The sequence below is a fragment of the Drosophila miranda genome, chromosome 3 (genome assembly GCF_003369915.1).
Source record: "Drosophila miranda strain MSH22 chromosome 3, D.miranda_PacBio2.1, whole genome shotgun sequence".
In the NCBI taxonomy this organism is placed as follows: domain Eukaryota; kingdom Metazoa; phylum Arthropoda; class Insecta; order Diptera; family Drosophilidae; genus Drosophila; species Drosophila miranda.
In genome coordinates this window covers 24,136,297-24,156,510 of record NC_046676.1, presented here as the reverse complement: position 1 = coordinate 24,156,510, position 20,214 = coordinate 24,136,297, and the positions used below count along the sequence as shown (strand labels likewise).

Sequence of the window (20,214 nt, the reverse complement as noted above, 5' to 3'; positions counted from 1 at the left end):
CACACGCACCGCCCAAAGATACAGCTATTTTAAATTTAGCAAAGAACGCAACAAAATTGGCTTGTAAACATTCTTGTGGAAATGAATTTTCCCCATGGTTTGATGGCCTCTGTCTGACGCTGTTTTGGCTTTTCCATGGCCCATGAAAATTGGCAACATTCGGCTGCCCCTCTCCCCCCATCCATCCGTTTGCTCGCCATTAGAATTCTCTATTTTCTATGTGGGAGGTGGGAGGTGGGAGGTGTGTCGGTGTGTCGGTGTGTGCTGTGTATTTTCCCCCATTTTCTTTTGCTTTCGCTCGGCCATCGGTTCTGGCGTCATCAAGTGAAATGTCAGTGTCAAAGCGTGGGTGCGGCAGAGGTTTGATCTTGAAGCAAATTGCATTACTCGTAATTTCCCATCTTCCCCGCAAAAACATCTTAATCTTAATTTTCACCAAAGAATCGAAATTAATTGAAACAAATCGTTGCTTGCTTTCAGAATCCACAGTAAACTCACGAAAGAGTGCCCTGGAAACGGCGCGTGAAAAGCTGAAAGGTAAGTGATCGAAATTTGTATTCCAGAAAATGTATCGATTATCGATCGGAGTATTTCAGTTATTACAAAATTCAGTAAGCCATCATCCGGTTATATATGACTAAACTACTGAACCAAATCTTCGATTACAACACCGATAAATATCGGTATCACAGCGAAATAGATTAATTATTGTACTTCATTAAACCTACAGAATTAGCAATTATCGGTGTTTGATAGGTGAAATCGAACGATGATTACAAATCACTGAGAAACACTAAGATTAAGTATACCCCCAGAAATTCCAGTCGGTAATCTCTCTTATAAACAAGGAGCTTTGGGACATTTGTGTATGCATATATCACTGATAATTCAATCAATACCTGCAAACCTATATCAGTCGTGACTCACAGTAGAACTGGCAATCAGTGCACCGCTATCACGGCCATAAAACAGTACAAAAAGTTTAATTTATAAACCGAATTTGAAATATTTGACAGTCGCGTCGCATAGCAATGACCTTCGGGAGGGTGCAGCAAAAATAAAAGTGAAATGCGAATGGGAATGGGGACTCTATCGGTGGCTCCAACGCACAAAGCACCGCGCAAACAGTCACCCACAGCAGAGTGTGGACATGTGTGAGTGGCTGGCAATATTGATAAAGTGCGTGCTCTGTACATACAAAGCGAATCAAATAGAGCCGCTGAGAGCTTCATTTGATAAGGCCGAATGGCGTGATTCATGGCAAAAGAACACTCCACACCGACGCACACATGCACACATTCGTATAAATTCCTATAAATAAATAAGTAATACGAGTATATAAAGCACATAATATACCAAATATAAGCTCCGCATCTATCGGTATTGTATTTGTATCTGTGCAAAGGCGTATCGGAAATGATTACGAGCTTCTGGGCATACTTATAGGTACTTTTGCCAGTCAACCGCATTTCACTTTCATTCCGAAAAGCCGATACGATACGTGACGTACACATGCACATACCCGTATGATAAATCCTCTGTTTAACATATCTATTTAAGGGTTCATTTGCGGCACTAATTATAAGGGGTATCTGCTGAGCATTTGCCAGCTCGAAGATACAATTATGCTGTTAGGGATTTTCGCCAGAAATGAAATCGGTTCTACCTGTTTCCTTTTTCTTTTTTTTTTTTCGGACAAAGCCACTTTTAATTGCCTACAGCCTGAGGATCTGCCTGTTTGACTGCCTGCATCGTGAGGGGTTGGCTGCCTAGCGCCAGGCTCAAGGGCTGCCTCAAGTCAAGTGGCAGCGTAAGCCCAGGATAATCCTCGAAATTCCTTTGCATTGATGATTTTATGGGTTTTACCCGGGAAAAGCTGTCGTCGGTCATTCTATGTACGTGTAATGATGCCACTCCGTCTGCTTGATGTTTTCTTTCTTTTTTGGTTTTTGGTTTTTGTGGGCCTAAACAGGTAACAGGAACAGTCGCGCAAATCCATTGACGCATGTGATTAAGCTGTCTCGTTGCTGTCTGGGCCGGAACGGAACGGAACGGAACGGGCCGCGCTGAGCCGATTCAATTAGCTGACATCTGAGGCTACAAACAGCTGCTCTGGCTAGAGGGCTAGCTGGCTGGCTGGCGTATGCAAATATGCGGCCATTATGGCCAACAAAAGAACAGCCAGAGCGCGGCACTTGCAGATAGATGCATATGCAGATACAGCCACAGATGCAGATACACAATCAGAGAATCCGGAGAGTCGAAGAGGCAGCTGAACATTCCACGGGCATATTTTCGTTGGCGTCGCCTCCGTCTGCGTCGCTCCGCTCCGCTCCTCTCCGCCCTCCACTCTCCTCTGATCTGTTCCCTGCTCTGCTCTGCTCTGCTCTGCTCTGCTCTGCTCTGCTGTGCTTAATTTAAAGCGATTTCATAGACGCTACAAGTACACTCGTACGTCGTGGCGGCAAAGAATGTGTATAAAAGTATCTGCGTGTCTGTTCGCTGTATCTCCGCATCTGTAGCCTCTTGCTCTTGCTCTGGCTGTTGCTGTTGCTGTATCCCGTGTGTCTGTGTGCACAAGCCGCCAAACTGGCGATTCCCAATCAGCCACAGCAGCGGCCAAAGGCGGACAGAATCAGCATCGGCATCGACATCGACATCGTCAGTTTTATTTACACACAAAACACAGCCCAGAGAATTACAATCGATCGTTGGAATGACTAAACGAATGGCAAATACTCTGAGGGTGTCTGTATGATGTGGAAAACAATTAATATTGGATACCACTTTGGGGAGAGGTTGGACTAAAATATGCATACCTTCTGCTAGATACAGATACAAGAGATATACCCTTTAAGAACGTTCTAGATTCATTGGTAAATAAAAAAGATACTCTGATACAAGTGCAGCAGGGGAAATATCAGGATTAAGACTGCAGTGTGTCATAAACATAAACATATACAATAAAGCCTAGACACATTTGATATGCCACAGAATATGCAAAACATTCTGCTGCAAATGATATATGTACGTATATATGTATGTATATATATTAGCCCGGTTTTGACGGCTATGGCTATGGGCTCGAAGCATTCGTCATGGCCACAGCTTCTTCCCATTCTCCTATTTGTGGTTGTAGTTGAACTGTTCAAATATACGAAAATAACACCGAAACCAAACACGGGACTGTTGTTGTTTTAGTTCTTGTTGTAGTTTGCTTGCCCCCTGCCGCACAATACCTTTTGTTGACTGCCCGCCACACACAACACACTTCGCCCTGCCCCAGAGCCAGCGTTGCGTGTCAACAAATGAGCAATCAACGATATTATAATAGCCAAGTTAAGTTAAGCGGCCTGAAGCACTCGACACCCAGAACGCTCGGGGGCCCGTACCCTCTGCGGTCAATATTCGACATTCGACATTCGGCACTCGGCACTCGGCACTCGGTATTCCTAGTGCCTGAAGCGTGTAGGTCGTCGGTTGACTAACGTCTAGGCGTCTAACGTTTATTTATTCAACGCTGACGCATGCAGCAGCAAAATAGTGCTGCCACCACCACCACCACCAGGCTGTCTGACTAAGAAATTCTAGAAAGCAGCGATAACCCGCGCGTACTACTTAAATGAAAGGCCAACTAACTGATAACTGGGATTGCACTGTCCGGGGAGGGAAGCGCTGCTTAATATTAGACCAGATTTCTAATAGAAGCAATTGAAAGATGGAATCCATACCGGATTGTGGCACACCTCAATAAGCACCTCATACTTATCGATTAGCAAGCACCACTACCATCGGAGTCTCCAAGCCACACTGATAGCCGCTTAATGCTTGAACGAAGTACCTGCCATTTAACCACAAATTGTTGGGTGCTCCAGCCATACGCCCATCTCTAAGCAGTTCAATAATTAAGTGGACCCTAAGCGATGTTACCTACTATGTATTGTAGTAGATAATTATGTGAAACGGACATTCGATCAGAGCTACATATGCTTACAATCACATTAGATGCAGAAAGAGCAAACAATTCCTAAGGGTATTCTAGAAAGGCAAGGCAGGGATTTGGATTTCTGTCGCTGTTTTAGACGTTGTTCAGTTAACCCAAAACAATCCGTTTCAGGAATACTTTCAGACTATGATGCTCTTCTCTGCCACTATGTCCGTCGCATGTATACGCTCCTCTCTTGTGCCTTTTTCATGCTCTTTTTTTTGTTGGCTGCGCATTCAATTAGCTTTGATTGTCGCTTTGCCTTTGTCTCCCGCCCGTTGACGACGATGCGCTCCTCAATTAAAGAAGTTCGCCCGATTGATTACACGCTTAATATCGATGACGAAGACGGAGATGGAGATGGGAGACGACGCCACCTAGCCCCCAGGCACCACCCTTCCTCCAGTCTGACTGTCTCTCTGTCGGTCTGTCCTATTCTGCTTGCTAAAGCAGTTCAAGTGAATGGTCAAACCTGTTTCGGAGCTGCCACAGCAGCAGCGTGGCATCGTGGGCAGTTGGGGGCATGTGCACGAGCGGTAATAATAACAAAGTTGGAGCCGCCGAATGCAACAAAAACAAGCGGGGTAGGCTAGCTCCGAGAGTCGAAGATTTTGATACCCTTACAAATCGATCGTTACTTGGACAGATGTAATCATTTAGTGAACAGATTAAAACAAATCTTCAAAGCTGAGATAATTGCCTGCCTAATGAATTCTCTACACAAATGATTCTTTTTTTGGCACACACCTGGTCAAAATCATAGTGACCTCTGCAAGGGCAAGGGTATAAACGACGACGTCGCCAACATTGCTGAACGGCCCAGACATGATCACGTCGCCGTCGCTTTGTCGATTGTTGTTGGCTCTCTCCCTCTCTATCTCTCTCTCCCTCTCTGATTGTTTGTGTTGTCTGCGCTGGAGTTGGAGCCGCTGTCGATGTCGATGTTGCCGTTGCAGTGCAGTCGTCGTCTCTTCGCTGCTGCCATTGTCGCCACTTTGGCGGCACTGGCGATCGTAGCTTCTGGTTGCAATGTTTCCCCGACGCGCCGTCTCTCCTTCAATCCACCAAAAGCGACGACGACTGTTTTATGTAGCGCTTAATGGTTTCATTTGGCTCCCCTCTCTCAACCGGTGTATGGCTGTGTGTGTGTGTGTGTGTGTGTGTTTGTATTGATTACCCAATGCGTGAATGAGTAAGAACTCTTTGGGGGCGACGTACGCTGCTGCTGCTGCTGCTGCTGCTGCTGCTGCTGCTGCTGCTGCAGTCGCTGGCTGCCTGCAGTTTGGGGCCAGCCACTTGTGCCTATTTATGTTTGCGAGAGCGAGAGCGAGACCAAGAGAGGGCGAACCGAGAGAGAGACACAGTTAATTGTTGCTGTGCAGCCGCCCAATTGCCGATCATTTGACGATAGGACACGGAATGGAAGAGGGGCACGGGTATGGGCATGAGCCCCAGCATGTGCATGTGTGTGAGTTTTATTTTTAAATCAATCGATGCGATAGACGTTTTATTGCTGTAATCAATCGTCGCGTGTAGTCGGGGCAGAGCAGCGTCGCCTGTTCGCTTAATCGTACACACAACTGCTATTACACAGATAGCGTGCATAAGCATGCGGTACACTCCTCGACACATGAATAGGGCATACATACACATTTATCTGCTATAATCCATGACACGTCTACTAAACACCACTACTGTTTAAACCCTAGTTTTTGGATTCTGAATATGATATGTGGCTTATTTGCTTTAAATGACGTATTCCAATGTGGCGGATTGTACGGACATACATATGTATGTACGTAGTCCTGCAGATGTGGTAGATACATACATATGTACGTATCAGCCAATAGACGAGTGCGTACCACTCTTGCCCGCTTGATTGTGTTTATTGATTAGATTGTTTACCTTTTCTGTGATATCATCAGCGGCGACAAAGTGTTGAGCGTTATCGTACGTCAACTGTCTAAATATATGAACAGCCTCAACGACGGCCAGAGACGGCGCACAGGCACACAGGCACACATGCACAGAGCCAAATGGGAAAATTGAAACTATTTCTATGCATGTGTATGTGTGGGTGGGGGATAGTTCTTATCGATTCGCTTCCGTTCGATTTGGCACAGAAATACGTACGCGTCGACGTTTCAGGCCCCTCGGAATCGGGGTTGTCAAGCTCGTGCATGTAGAATCCCCTTCTTGCTGTTTCCGATAGCCCCTTATCGAAGATCGAGTTTTAATGAGCGTGAGTCGCGGAAACTGATTTATTGGGCGCTGTTGGCGTTTTACAGCCCCAACAAATTAATATCGTATTCTCAGCGATAGTCTGATACCGTCTATCAGAGGATGTCATTAATTTGCAATTAATCTGCAACAATTGATTAGTGTTTCTTCCATTCTCTCTTCATTCACTTACACCTGGATAGAAACCGCTAAGGGAAATCAAAAACAGAAAGCGACAAGTTTGGGTCTCGAAGTAAAAAATACCACCCTTGCAGATCGATTGACCACATACCGACGATTCCGAATTGCAACATAAGGAAGGAGTGTATAGAAACCAGCAACAAATGCGTATTTTGTTAAGATAGATATACATATGTACATATGGGCCTGGAAATACATAGATTTGCAAACTGCTTTAGAAAACTATCATATCCTCCGTTTTAAAGGGTAAACCATAAGAGGAAACTTCGTTTGAAGATCGAATATTTAGATTCCCTCTCATATTTGGCATGGTGATATTCATAAATCCTGTCGATTCCGACTAAGGACATGGATAACTGCAAAGATTCAACGGTGAAACTGTCGACCAATGAATATGGCTAACGTTGCCACTTCTGCTGAAAACCTATCACATCCTCTTCCTGCCGGGCTACAAAATGGAATGGCAATGTCAGCCACACCACACTCTCCTCTCGCACGTAATAAGAAAGCAACAGCAAAAATCAGTCAACGCCGCAAAGGCGCAAAATTACAACTAAGCCGCCAAAAATAATATTCCGACATAAGCGAGCTAAAACAATACGAGGCCCCAACGAAAATGGCGCATATAAAATTGAAGAAATAAAAATAAACCCGACGAAACAGAACAAACCAACAGACCCAATTGATCTAATAAGCCAAGAACGCGGCGCTCACTTATTTGTGAATAACATCAGCAGCGAATTCTTTTATTTCGCGCTTGTTCATGCCACCGCGGCAAAAGGCACCGCAGCAACAACAATAGAACATTTCGCGGGCGGGCTTCCCTCGCGGCAGAAAATACGGAGAAAACGATTTCGCTCAATGCCCGCGACCGTGTCTGAGGCGGCAACGTAAGCGTCAGCGTCAGCGTCGGAGGCAGGGCTTGTTTGAGTTTCGTGGAACAAGAACGAAACGAAACAGTGAGCGCCATATGTCTGCCGTTTGGACCAGTGGTGGGGGGCTATTTCGTGCAGCCAGACAGAGATGGGGAGAATTATAAGAACAGGAACGCACACACATAGACACTCTCACACAGTGACAGCGTCGACGCGCAACAGCCGACGACTTGGCGACGCCAAGGCACTTGCTGTCGTTGTTGTTGCTGTCGTTATTGTTAATCATATGAACAGGGCCGGTTCAGGGGGGCGCGGTTAACTAAGAGCAGTTTCAGCTGATTGGATGATGCAATGTAAGCGGACTCAAGTAAAAATAGTAATACAAATATAGTTGAATACGAGTGGAACACAATTCTGTTAAAAACTTACCTTAATTAGGTCCCACAACATCCATGTGGTAATACTTCACGGAATCTGTATTGATCTGGCTGTTAAAGACTTCTTACAAATGCATGTGCCAGACTACACACACTTCGGCGCCCAAGGGTTACGTTACTCTGCCCGCCCGGTCCGACGCCGACGCTGACGCTCTTGGTCTGCCATTCCACGATCATACTTTGCGCTGTTAGGTTGGCTTCGCTGCTTCGTGTGTTCGTGCTCGTGACGATGAAACGGAATAAATAACGCAAAGCAAAACCGCTACGCTAGCCTCTCGAAGCGAACCGAACATAAACAAAAGGCAAAGAAACCACAAAAGAACGGAATACGCGAATAGTTAGTGAGTCTGTAGCGTGTGCGTGTGCGTGTGCGTGTGCATGTGTGTGGGCGAAGTGCGAGTGCAGCCGTCGCCACAACAAGTTTTGTATTAATCAAATTAGATCATAGGCAAAAGAAGACCTGAAGCACAGTGAGCATGTAAAGGTTACGGCAGAAGCGAATGCCATAATATGCTAATTGAGTACGGTGCGAATCGAAGTGGCCAAAATCCAAAAATCAAAGTGCAAAAATCGCCGTCGAGAGCAAAGTTTCTGCGCGCCAAGCAGCGTGGGGCGGATATTATTCGGTCCTGAAAGAGTGTGAGTGAGTGGAAAAGAAGTAGAGTGGTGTGGAGTGGATTGTGGAAGGAATTCCAAGAAAAACTGTGAAAATTCAAAATAAACAAAGTCAGAAACGGTCAGGTCAAGAAGCATCAGACATCAGAAGAGGGGAATACAATAGAGAGAGCGGCGGAGCAGGAGAGCAAGCAACACCAACAACAACAAAACCATACCATACACACACTTTGGGCAACCCCGCGGCCGGGCCGCTGTGTGTGTCAGATTTGTGTGGATGTGTACGTGTCAGTTGGAACCAATGTGTGCGGGTGAGTGTGAACAGCGCAGGCATAGAGATAATCTCGGCATAAGTGAGTTCATGTGTGTGCGCGAGTGAGCAAGCCTGTGAAATGCTGGGCTGTAGGCAACGGCCGCGGCAGAGGCAGCAATAAGAGGGCAGCGCATTGGACTTGAACTACTTTGAGGCGTTTTACCTGCACTAAAAAGGAACGTAACGTAAATTAAGCCGGCGCCAGGATACCTGCCGCAGCCAGCAGCAGCAGCAGCGACAACGGCAGAGGCGGCGGCGGCATCAGCGTTCGTGCAGAGCGAGACAAAAGGCTTGCAACGTCATTCCCATTGCAACAACAACAAGAGTGAGAGCAAGAACAAACAATGGGCGGAGGAAGGTGGAAATCCACTTAGGAGGTACACAAAAGCCGCCACACCAGTGGGGGTTCTCCCTGCATGTGTGTGTGTGTGTGCGTCTCTAGATGGAATTCGAGTATCTGTATCTCATCCCCTGGCAGTTTATGGCCACTCTTAAGTGTGGTACGAACAATTAAACATGCAACAGTTATCATACGTTCCGCTTTGGTCCGTGTGTTTCGTGTTTCTCTCTCCGTTTTTGTGCGTGCGTGTGTGTGTGTGTGTTGAGGAATGCCCTCCATGGGAAATGACGACACATGTTTATCGGCTGCTGACGCTTAGAGGCAACCCCCGAAGAGCATGCCCTGACCTTGACAACAGAAAGACCAGACCAACAGATACAGATACAAATACTCGTTTTGCTTGCGGAAGGCGTGGGCGTAGCTTGAAATGTCTGATGGCCTTTTCAATTGACATTTCCTCGCCCCAAGCGACTGTTTTTCATTTACAATCGAATCTCCATCAAATCCTAATCAAGTCAGTTTCTTCTTCACCTTCTACTCCCCTGCTGCTGCTGCTGGTGCTGCTGCTGCTAGCGGCTCTGCTTCCTCTTCTTCACACCTGCTCGTGGGGGCAGACGACCACAGGGGGCCTACGTAAGCTCTTTGAATATATCAAACTTTCAGGATACCCTCTCTTTACCGAGGTTGTTATGATTTCCCATAGATGTTTGCGCTGTCTGCTGGAATACCATGCACATACACCATACATATGTGTTCTTTAATAGCTAATCAATACAATATCATAATCTACCTACCACTGAAACTGTCAATCTGCAAGGGTATCAAATAGGTCGGCACAACGTTGCCTAATCTTCTCCTCTTGTATTTATTTATGAATTTGGTGTGTCTTTTTTCTGTTTTTGTCTTTAATTTTTGCTAATATGCAAAAATTCCCAAATGCCGCCAACGTATTTCCGTCCTTCAGCTGCCAGAAAAATGCCAAGACAAGTGGAAAAAAAGAAGAACAGCTAAATCTGTGAAAAATTTATTATAAAATGTCTTTGGATTTTTGTGCATTTTTGTTTTGCGCTTGAACGCACGATTTGGTGGCAGAGACTCTTCTCCGTTCTCTACGTTCGTTGTCTAATTGTTTGTTTTGACAGAAACGAAATATTTCTAAAACATTTAATTGGACCCCGAGAGATAGGTAGAGACTCCCATAACGTGACATTAAAAGAAAACTTTCATTAAATTTTTTTATGAATTTTAACGCGGCCATAAAAATGCGGAATCGAAAGAATTTTTGTATAAATGGAAATTATAATGATGATGATCATTAGGGGCGGGACTGATCCATTGCATAAGACCAATTCGATTCGATGTGAGATTCCCATTTTATTCTCATAAATGATATGCAAATAGATGAGATGATTTCCAACACAAAATGTGCTAACGCAAAAGGCCAATAACTGAAACTAAAAATATATAAATAAACGAGTATATACAAAATAACCCATGCCAGGCCGTACGTCCGTCCATATGTGCACACTACATGCTATACATACATACATACATATATATACGGATGGGATGTGTGGATGTATAAAGCTGTCTACTTGTCTGCTGTCTAAAATAAAACACTTGAATGTCGTCTTACGTAGTTGGAGCATTTAAAAATACATTTCTAGCGCAGCGCCAAAACAAAATAAAAAATACAAGAATCAAATTCTGGCAAAAGTCAAAGACAGAAAGAAAAAAATCATCGAATGATTTTTCGTGCGATTTCCTCGGATTTTCTGGTTTTGTGTGTAAACAAAAATGAAAATTTCGGGCCTGGCAATTATTTAACACTTTTCGGCCACGAATTATTCGTCGTATGGTGTATGTATATATGCATATGTACAATTTTATTCGATTTATACGATTTATTCGATGATCTAAAGAAATCACTGAACGAGGACTTAGTATTTTCTTTGAAATTTCTTCAATTCTGACGAATTTCATGACTCTTGCAAGATCTTGCCACCCCATAAAAGCTATAATTCCCTTTCGTGCGGATTCTTTACTATTTCCAATACGGATTGCCATTGCCCTTTCTCTAGCTAGGTTAGGTTAGGTTAGGTTCAGGCGGTAGCCTGGGGGAGTGATGAAACCCTCCCAAGCTCACTTGGACCTGTAGAAGGTCCGTTGTGGTGCCGCATGGGCGTGTGCCCCTTCTCTAGCTATATCAACATATTTATTTAATCAACAATTTGCATTTTCCCCCATTTCAACACTTAATTGCTGGCATAAATTTCCGAAAACCAATCTATTAATCTATATGGAGGAAAGCTCCTCTAAGTACGATGTATATAATTTATAACATTCGATTCGGCTCTGCTGTGCTGTGCCAAAAAGCATTATTTGTTTATACCGATCCGAACTATGCATATGTAAAGTAAACCCAAGGAACCTTGGCACTCTCAAAGAATATGTATATACGATTTTCCCTGAAAGAAAATTTTACAAATCTCTTTAGCTGACGTCAAGCATATTTGGGAATTTCCGTGCCAAAAGAGACGTACATATGTATGTATGTACATATATTTTCCCTAGAATGTTGTTTTGTTTGCTAAATGATCCAAAAGTCAGCTTACTCATCCGTTGGATGATGATGAACACCTTGGATCTCCTGCAAAGATGATAATAGAATGAATGGGGAAAACAAACAGTATAAATCATTAGCTATAAAGATGGGAATGGGTACAAGTGAACTCATACCCTAACAATATTTGTCACATGACATGACGGCTGCCTGGCTGCTCCACCATATATGGTAGGTGTTTGTATAGCACTATCTTATCTGTTTATCAGTAGCTAAAGCCGCACCTTGACCTTTTACTCTTGACAAAGAAGCCAGAGAGAGAATCGGTATGTCCCGATGATAAGCCCCAAACAGCCAAATCTATTTCAAGACCATAACGAAAGATGGCCTCTGCTCCGCGATTAGCCAAAAACTCGAACGTCAGACGAATTTGTGGAAATCATTATCGCAATTCCCCTTCCATTTATCATTCTATTTATTGGGAATTTCGTGTTTTTGGTTTATTTTTCTAAGCAATGTTTATAGAATAGAATGATATTTCATACGAATAAACAAATGCGAATATATGTACATATGTACGGTGAGATTTCTTTGGCTGGCCTTATCATTCACACATACTGTATAGGGTGCAAACGGGTATAGAGTGGTGGAGAATCGTTTGGATCGCGGAAAGTTTAGATGGAAAGCTTATAGGGTATAGAGTGAGTTCTTTGGTTCCTTGAAAATTAAAAAAAAAAAAAATAAACTTAAAAAGTATTAAGATCTTAGCTTATATTGGTGTGTATCTTCTAATCAGCGCAATCGATGTTGAGGCATCATTAGGGTATCCCACGGTCGACACTTTCTATCTCTCTCTCATTGTAAGCGATATGCACGACTCACGCAACTCACGAGAGCTCGCGCGCGTTCTTTAATCGCCTTAATTTGATTTCCTACAACACTTCACAACCGAAACGGCTGAGTGGGTATGGTACGTCATAGCCCCCCACACTGCCGCCACAACAGCAAGAAAGAGAGAGAGGGAGACGAAGTAAACCGCTTATCAAGCGCTCTAGAAAGCTCCTCTTTTCTGCTTCAATATAAAAAGTTTTGTGGCTTTGCTGCCTGCCTGCTTTTGTGTTGAGTATTATTGCCGTTGCGTTCAAGAAGAAGAGGAAGACAAAGACGTAGACGAAGACGAGAGCGAGGACGAGGAGGAAAGAAAACAAGTAGCTGCAAGCGCACACAAGAACCGAGGGGGGACCCTAACCCACACACACACGTGCATACATACACCGACCCGACACACAGAAGACAGGGACAGAAACATTTGGTGGCTCAACAAGCTAAACTCGTTTTCAGCCACAACATCGCATCGGGGCAAATTATTAAAATTTTTAACTTGATTCATGCTCATGCCACTCGAACACTCGCACACACGCTCGCACAAGCACACTCATACACTCAAAGAAATGTAAACATGTATTCAGCAACAAACGACGATATGGCGGGTTTCCTCGTTTCTTATGAATTGACTCAATATAATACACAAGAGCAAGCCCATGAGTAGGAGAGGAGTCGGTGGGGGGGTGGAGGATAGGGGCAGACAGCACAGCAGCGACCGAACCGAACTCAACCGAACCGAACCGAACCGACAGTGTTGTCAAGTTGTTTGGCTTAGTCATGTTGTTCGTATGTGAGTGAGTGAGTGTGTGTGAGAGAACGAACAGGCTGGGCCACATGGCAAATCGTGCTCCACTCGTGGAGGTTTGTTGGAGCAGAGGAATGGGGAAGGGGAGCAGCGTATCATTCGTATTTCTTGCTCGTGTGTATAGACAGCTGCGGCAACTCTAGCTCTCTCTTCCCCCCTCTCACTCTCTCTTGATCAGTGCCTTGCTTTGTTGTATGTGTAGCAATTATTATTTTATTATCACTTTTTTTTCTCTTCTTTTCGTTGCTACGTTTTGTGCTGTTGCTTCTACGTTTTAAATGCTTTTGTTGTTATCGTATCGTCGCTGTCGCTGCTGCCGTTGCCTGGTGCTCCCCAGACCTTCCTTAGTCAGCAAAATTTCGCATATTCATTGGAATGGTTTTGCGGAGGGTTGGGGTGCGGAGGTGAGGTTGGGTATGTCGCTGGGGATGTGTACTGGTATGTGTGCGCGTGTTTATAAAGCTCTCGTCTCGTTTGAGTGTGTGCGAGTTGTACGTAATCAACAATAGCGGCAACGGCTGACTGGCGGCTGGCGGCTGGCGACAGTCATATACCCCACTTCACGTCACCTGTTGGAGGGGGGCCTACGTTTTTGCCTGATTTGATCATTTCTCAGCGCAGGCAGAGACAGAGCAGCAGCAGCAGCAGCAGTAGCAGCAGCTAAATCAGAAGCAGCGACGACCCTGTGCTTACTTTTGATTGACAATTGCACTGTGTGTGTGCGTGTGCGTGAGAGTGTGAGTGAGTGCGAAAGAGTGTTTACTGGGGAGATGGGAGAGCAGAGCAGAGAGATCGTGGTGGATCGTTCAATCGGGTACTGGGAGGAGGGAAGAGCAGGCATTGCCGCAATTATTTGATTATTGTACGTTTTTTCTCTGTTGCCTCTGCTTCTGCTTACGTCGTCGCCGTCGCCAGCAGTGGTTGTGCTTTTTGTTTTTGCACTACTCGGCAGCGGGGTCGCTGTCGCTTCTTCGTTTTCCTTTTGCACACACTCTGAATGAATTTTGCCGCTTGCCTCGTCTAGTCGTAGTCGCCTTAAATGTTTCAGGCGATTCGGTCGTTGTCGTTGTCGCGTGTCGCCCGCTATTGTTGGACCGTTTTTTGTCGCTTTACGTTTCATTTGTTGCGTCTTACAAACGATATTCAATGCAAATATGTATGAGTGTATGTGCGTGTAACAGCATGCGTAGCCACAATTAGACGGGTATGTGTCGACTCGCCGCGTCTCACTTTACCGTTTGGTCTTCCCATTTGTGTCTATGAGTGCGTTGGTATTTTTGCGGTGTTGCTTTTATTGGGAGTTTTGCTTTTCGCTGGAATTTCGTGTCATTTCCGCGAATTTGACGTACTTTTACGCGCTATCAGCACTGTAAAACGTTAACATTGCTCGTTGGAGTGGGCCGATAAATTATAAACAATTGCCAAGTGGCGCGGTCTAAGCTTTTTTTGTTTAGCAGTTTCACAGCTGCAGTCCGTGCAATACGTACACCTACGCCCCATTTAGCCAGTGCATATTCTCGTGATGACGTCGTATCAGGGCTAGTCATGCACCGCAATCGCGTTGACGCGGTCAAAGCGACTGACGGAGAGACAGAGACGACAGTCGGACGGACTCTGTGGCGCCGTTGGCCGCACCTTGGACTTTATTCGTGTATGCCGTGCGAAGAGTGTGTGTGTGTGTGAGTGGGTGCATGTGTGTCCATCCCACCCATCAGTTTGTCAGTCAGTCAATCTGGCAATCGAGAACCGCTCTGATGACGTCGCAGACTCGGGCTGGGTGGCCGGAGAGCAGCGTGTGCACGCCTGCCACTGCACTCATTTCATGCCTGATAAAATGCCTGATATTTTCATGTTTTGCACTTTGGCTCTGCCCGGCTGTATGAAACTGCATGCAAATGCAAACAAAGTACACATACATACATACATACATATACTCGTGTATTTATATATTTATGTATGCATATAAAACTGAATAACCCGAGCAACACTTCACGCCTTCAACAGACACACAGGCACACAGGCACACACGTATATAAAATAAACTATCAACAGCAATGCCAGTAAATGTTAAACAAAAATTCGTGATAACAAAATGCCATTTAAATATTAGTTTTAATTTATTTTCTGCCGCTGTAGCAAATGGATTAGGACTGTGCGACTGAAGTAAATACAAAGTAATATGGGAGATGAGAAACTATGTATTCTATTCTATGCGATGCCATGAAGCCAAGCGACCCTCCCACAGGGTATGCCCGGCGTATGAGTATTCTGCCCCATAATTACTGGGGTTTCTGCAGCTGATTACAGCTTATCGCCTTCTGGTCGGGTGGTTAAGGCCTCCTATCGTAGCGCGTAGGCTTTGTCCCCTCCTCTTGTTTATGCTTTTATGGAACCGCAAATCTGAGCTTTGTCTACAGTACACCAATGGTACACTTAATGGGGATTTTACTACGATAGACGATACGTATGATATATATACATATATCCCGTGTTTCCAAGTGCAGAAAAAACTTTCCCAAGAACTACTTTCTTTCTAAAGAACTCCCCGAACTGCAAGGGTATACGCACATATACTTGATCTTTGTACGTTTCGTATTTCCATATACAGCTGAAAATACCATGTAATCGTTTAACTAGCTCGTTGTCGTTGATACAGTTCTATATACACAGTATACTAAACATTTTAATTGTGTCGCATTTGGCGCCTTGTAATTGACCTACTGAGGAGGCAGCCTACACGAGATGGGATGCCTATAAATATTCCTTTATGTAGTGCCATTACACGTTATTATGCAATCGGGCAATCAAGATTTCAAGATTGGAGAGCCTTAATCCCCGTCGAATAGCACTTTAAATGGCTCAATTGTCCGGCGGATAGTTGACGTCAAAGCGTCTGTCTGGGCCACAAATCACTCAAATTGCAGTGGGGTGGGGATCACTTATCGTTGGGTGGGTTTCGATTCTCTGAGTCAGAGTCACACACGATAGTTATACTCGTAGTACCTACCCCGCACCCCCCCCATGATAACCTGATAACCGATAATAAAACTAATAAGTACACACACAACCATTTTATTAGTGTATGTATGTATGTATGTATGTATGTACGATCGTATCTGTATTTAGAAGAGCTTGGGCATTATCAATGGAATTTTTTAGGCGATTCTTTAGCCGAAAGCCTTATATACGCTGATAACAAATTGAGTAAACACGCGAGCGAGCTGCCATTAGACGAAAAGGCGAGTGTTTGGTGGGGTGGGGGGAGGGATCGGTTACAATACGTACACGCCATCATGCCGTATAATGTGTGTTATAATAATAGCGTTGAATGCTAAAGCTAGTCGCCATCGCCACTCGCAGTCGAGAGTCAATTAACGCCGCCAGCCGACAAGTCGATGGCGAGTGCCCGAGTGGCGTCCCCCTCCCCCTCATAGAGTTCCCTTTTATAGAACGGATGCGCTTCGATACGGGGCTTCCCTTGTTCCTTCCCCCTTGATTGAGTATCCCTTTTTGAAACGTACATATATAATTTTTAATTAGCGTAGAGCTTTTCGTACAAGTGTTTACTTTCGAAACGTACTGTACTGTGCTATAAGAGGGCACATGTACAGTGGAGCTCACTGATAACACGGTTGCCCCTCCCCCTCCCCACAACAACGACAGCAGCAGCAGCAGCAGCAACAAAGAGTCATTACATTTTCACTTGTCATTTCTTTTGGATTTTCGTACCGTTTTTCGTGTCGTTTCGTTTCGTTTCGGTTGCCTGTCGTCTGGCTCGTGTCTACTTGTGTGTGTGTGTGTGTGTGTGTGTGTGCAACAGGTGGGGCTTTAACAGAGTCGCATTTTGATGTGGCGGTGGGGGGTTTTCTGATTTGGATTGTGGTAGAAAGTTGATGAAAAGTAAAACAAAAATTGATTTTTGGAAATTATATGCCATTTGGAATCGATAGTGAATGTGTGCGACAGCGGGGGATGGCAGAAAAGTAACCCCGGTGGGGGGCTAATCCACATTTCCAGTGTCGCCACCGCGTTTGATCTCCTGCTCTGATATTAATTTGTTTTGCCAAAAATTAGCATTAGTATATGAATTAAATTATGATTTTACTAACTCAAATTTCACTCTTCTCTCTCTGTTCTCTTTTTAGATGAGCCCGCGGCCAATTCCTCGCAGGCTAACAATAAATTTGATGATACTATGGAAAATGCAAGCACCACAACGGCGGGCAAGCACTACAACAAGACGGCGGGCAAACAGTACAAGACAAACAGTAAGGTGAACAACAATACGCGACGTGCCACAGCAGCGGCAGCGGCAGCAGCAGCAGCAGCAACAGTGGCGGCAGCAACAACAGCCATACCAGCAACAAAGAAGCAAACATATCGGGAATCTGCCACAACAGCAGCCACACAGAAGACAGCTAAAGCTAGCAGAGCAGCAGCAGCCACAGCAACAGCCACAGCCACAGCAACAGTTGCCGATGTTGCAGGCAGCAAACCCAGTACAAGCAGCACTCGAGATAAGCTGAGCGACGACCACAGCATTAAAAGTGGCAATAACAGCAGCAGCAGCAACAACAACAACAACAACAACAACCACCACCACCACCACAGTGATAATAGTATTAATGAGAATAATTACGAGTTTAAGAATAGGGATAAAGATGAAGCTAAAACAAATGTAAGTGATAGCAAAATGACGCTACAGCAAATGTCTACTGCAGTCGACGGCCCCAAGGAGGAGTCGCCGCGAGCAGCCGCCACAAGCAGCAGCAGCAACAGCAACAGCATTACCCCCGGCAGCAGCATGGCTGCTGCTTCTGCCGGCATTGCGGATTGCTCAAATATCTCTCGCTATTTGCACAAGAAGTTCAAGCGCTTGGCAAGCACCACAGAAGTGGAGGGTGTTGGCGGTGGCAACGGCAGCCTCACTGCAGCCGGGGATGCCGGTCGCACCACATCGCTATCCTCAAATAGCTCACTTTCACCGCCGCCGCCGCCAGTGGGCCCGGTGGTGGTGCCAGTAGTGGCCAATGGTCATCATTTGACCCAGCCAGAGCAACAGCAGCAGCAGCAGCGGACGACGACGACGACGAATGAATTCAGTGCCAATTTTGTAAATAGCAATCATGTCATTGCCATCAGCCATGAGGAGGGCAGCAACAGCAACAGCAACAACATTCACAACAGCCACAACCACAGCCACAGCCACAGTGAGAGGGGGAGTGGGAGCGGCAGCGGGAAGATGGCCAACAATGTGAGCCAGCCCAGAACCCAAACACCGTTGAGCAACAGCCAGAGTCACAGCAGCAACTATGCGGCCAATGCCACACTGACGCCTGCAACATTTGCCCAGCATCAGCAACAGACGCAGCCAACAGCAGCAGCAGCAGCAGTGGGCGCGGCAGTAGAGAAATCTGGCAGATATGTGTGCCCATACTGCAATTTGATTTGTGCCAAGCCATCGGTGCTGGAGAAGCACATACGAGCGCACACCAACGAGCGTCCGTATCCATGCGACACCTGCGGCATTGCCTTTAAGACGAAGAGCAACCTGTACAAGCACTGCCGCTCCCGGTCGCATGCGGCACGAGTGCGCGGCCTGGAGGTGCCCGCGGATGCCGACGACGGGCTGTCCGACCAGGATGCAGACCTGAGCAACAGTAGCTCCGAGTTGGTAAGCACTTCCATCGAATAGTCATCGAGGATTTCCACTTAATCTCGTTCTCTCTGTTTCTGCAGCCCAGTCGCTCGGGGTCGCCGTACGACGAGCCCATGGCCTCGCCCACGCCATCGCCCTCCACTTTGTCGGCATCGAAGAGCGCCTACATCCAGCACCAGCCACCGCTGCCGCATCACATGCAACAACTGCCACTGGGCTCGCCGGCAGCTGGGACCCTGCCGCCTGCCACCGCGGACACCCTGCACTCGGCCACGGCCCAGCACCGCCAGTCGCTCGACTACAAGACCCCCATCAGCATAGGAGTAGCAAGTGGAGGAACAGTGGAACAGCAGCACGCTCCCGCTATGCAGCATCAAAAGGAGACAACTGTGGGGTATGTACGGCCGGAATTGGGAGTCGTCTGCAGTCAGTTGTACGGGCTTATAGTTATTCCTATAGCCGTGTGTATTGTTTGATATTAAAGGGTCTAATAATATCTATTTACAGACCAGCTCCAGGCCTACTCAACGTGCAGCACCAGAAATTGATGGCCGTGCAGCAGCAGCTCCTGCAGCCAATGCCCGTAGCCGCGGGCCAGCACCGCCAGTCGATCGACTACAAGCCGTACAAACCGAAGTTCCACAATGCAGCTCTATATGTGCCGCCCGGTGGCAGCAAGGAGTTGCAAATGCAACAGCAGCAGCAGCAACAGCAGCAGCAGCAACAGCCAGCGCTGGCCCATCCCACACTGTCGCCCAGCACACAGATGAAGCTGAACAATCACATCACCTCACACAAGATGCAGCTGCAGTTGCAGCAGCAGCTACACGCCCAGCAGTCGCTGATGCTGGCCACCAATCCCGGGGCCTTGCCACCGGGAGCAGGCTTCTACTATCTGGGGCAGCCATCGTATTACAATCAGGATGCGGCAGCGGCCATGCATCAGCAGGCAATGGTGCTTCAGCAACTTCAAATTCAACAACATATTCATCTGCAGCAGCAGCAGCAACAGCAGCAGCAGCAACACTCTTCGCTAGTGAAGGCTCCTCCGCCACAGATGCAACAACAGCAGCAACAGCAGCAGCACCCACTGAATATTCCTCCCCAACAGGTGAGCGCGATGGGGGAACATCCAATCACATGAGAATCTATAACTCAAACTCTCTCCCTCTCGATTTTCAGTTGGTGCGAGCCAACAGCCAGGCATCGATTGTGGTGCCAGCATCAGCAGGAGCGACAGCAACTGCCCCCACCACGCCAGCCACCAACCTGAGCAGCTTTGCCAGTGCCAGTGGCAGCATGCAAGTGGTAAGTAC

The 20,214-nt window shown here is 46.2% G+C and overlaps 1 protein-coding gene across 1 annotated transcript in view; it reads left to right on the top strand.

Annotated features, from left to right (window-relative positions):
• Positions 1-20,214, top strand: part of LOC108158904 — a 43,222-nt gene that overhangs the window by 15,875 nt on the left and 7,133 nt on the right. Inside the window, exons 2-6 of the mRNA XM_033392189.1 lie at positions 481-537; positions 17,385-18,913; positions 18,979-19,292; positions 19,406-20,009; positions 20,081-20,206. Coding sequence (XP_033248080.1) covers positions 481-537; positions 17,385-18,913; positions 18,979-19,292; positions 19,406-20,009; positions 20,081-20,206 — 2,630 coding nt within the window. The remainder of the gene's footprint in view (positions 1-480; positions 538-17,384; positions 18,914-18,978; positions 19,293-19,405; positions 20,010-20,080; positions 20,207-20,214) is intronic.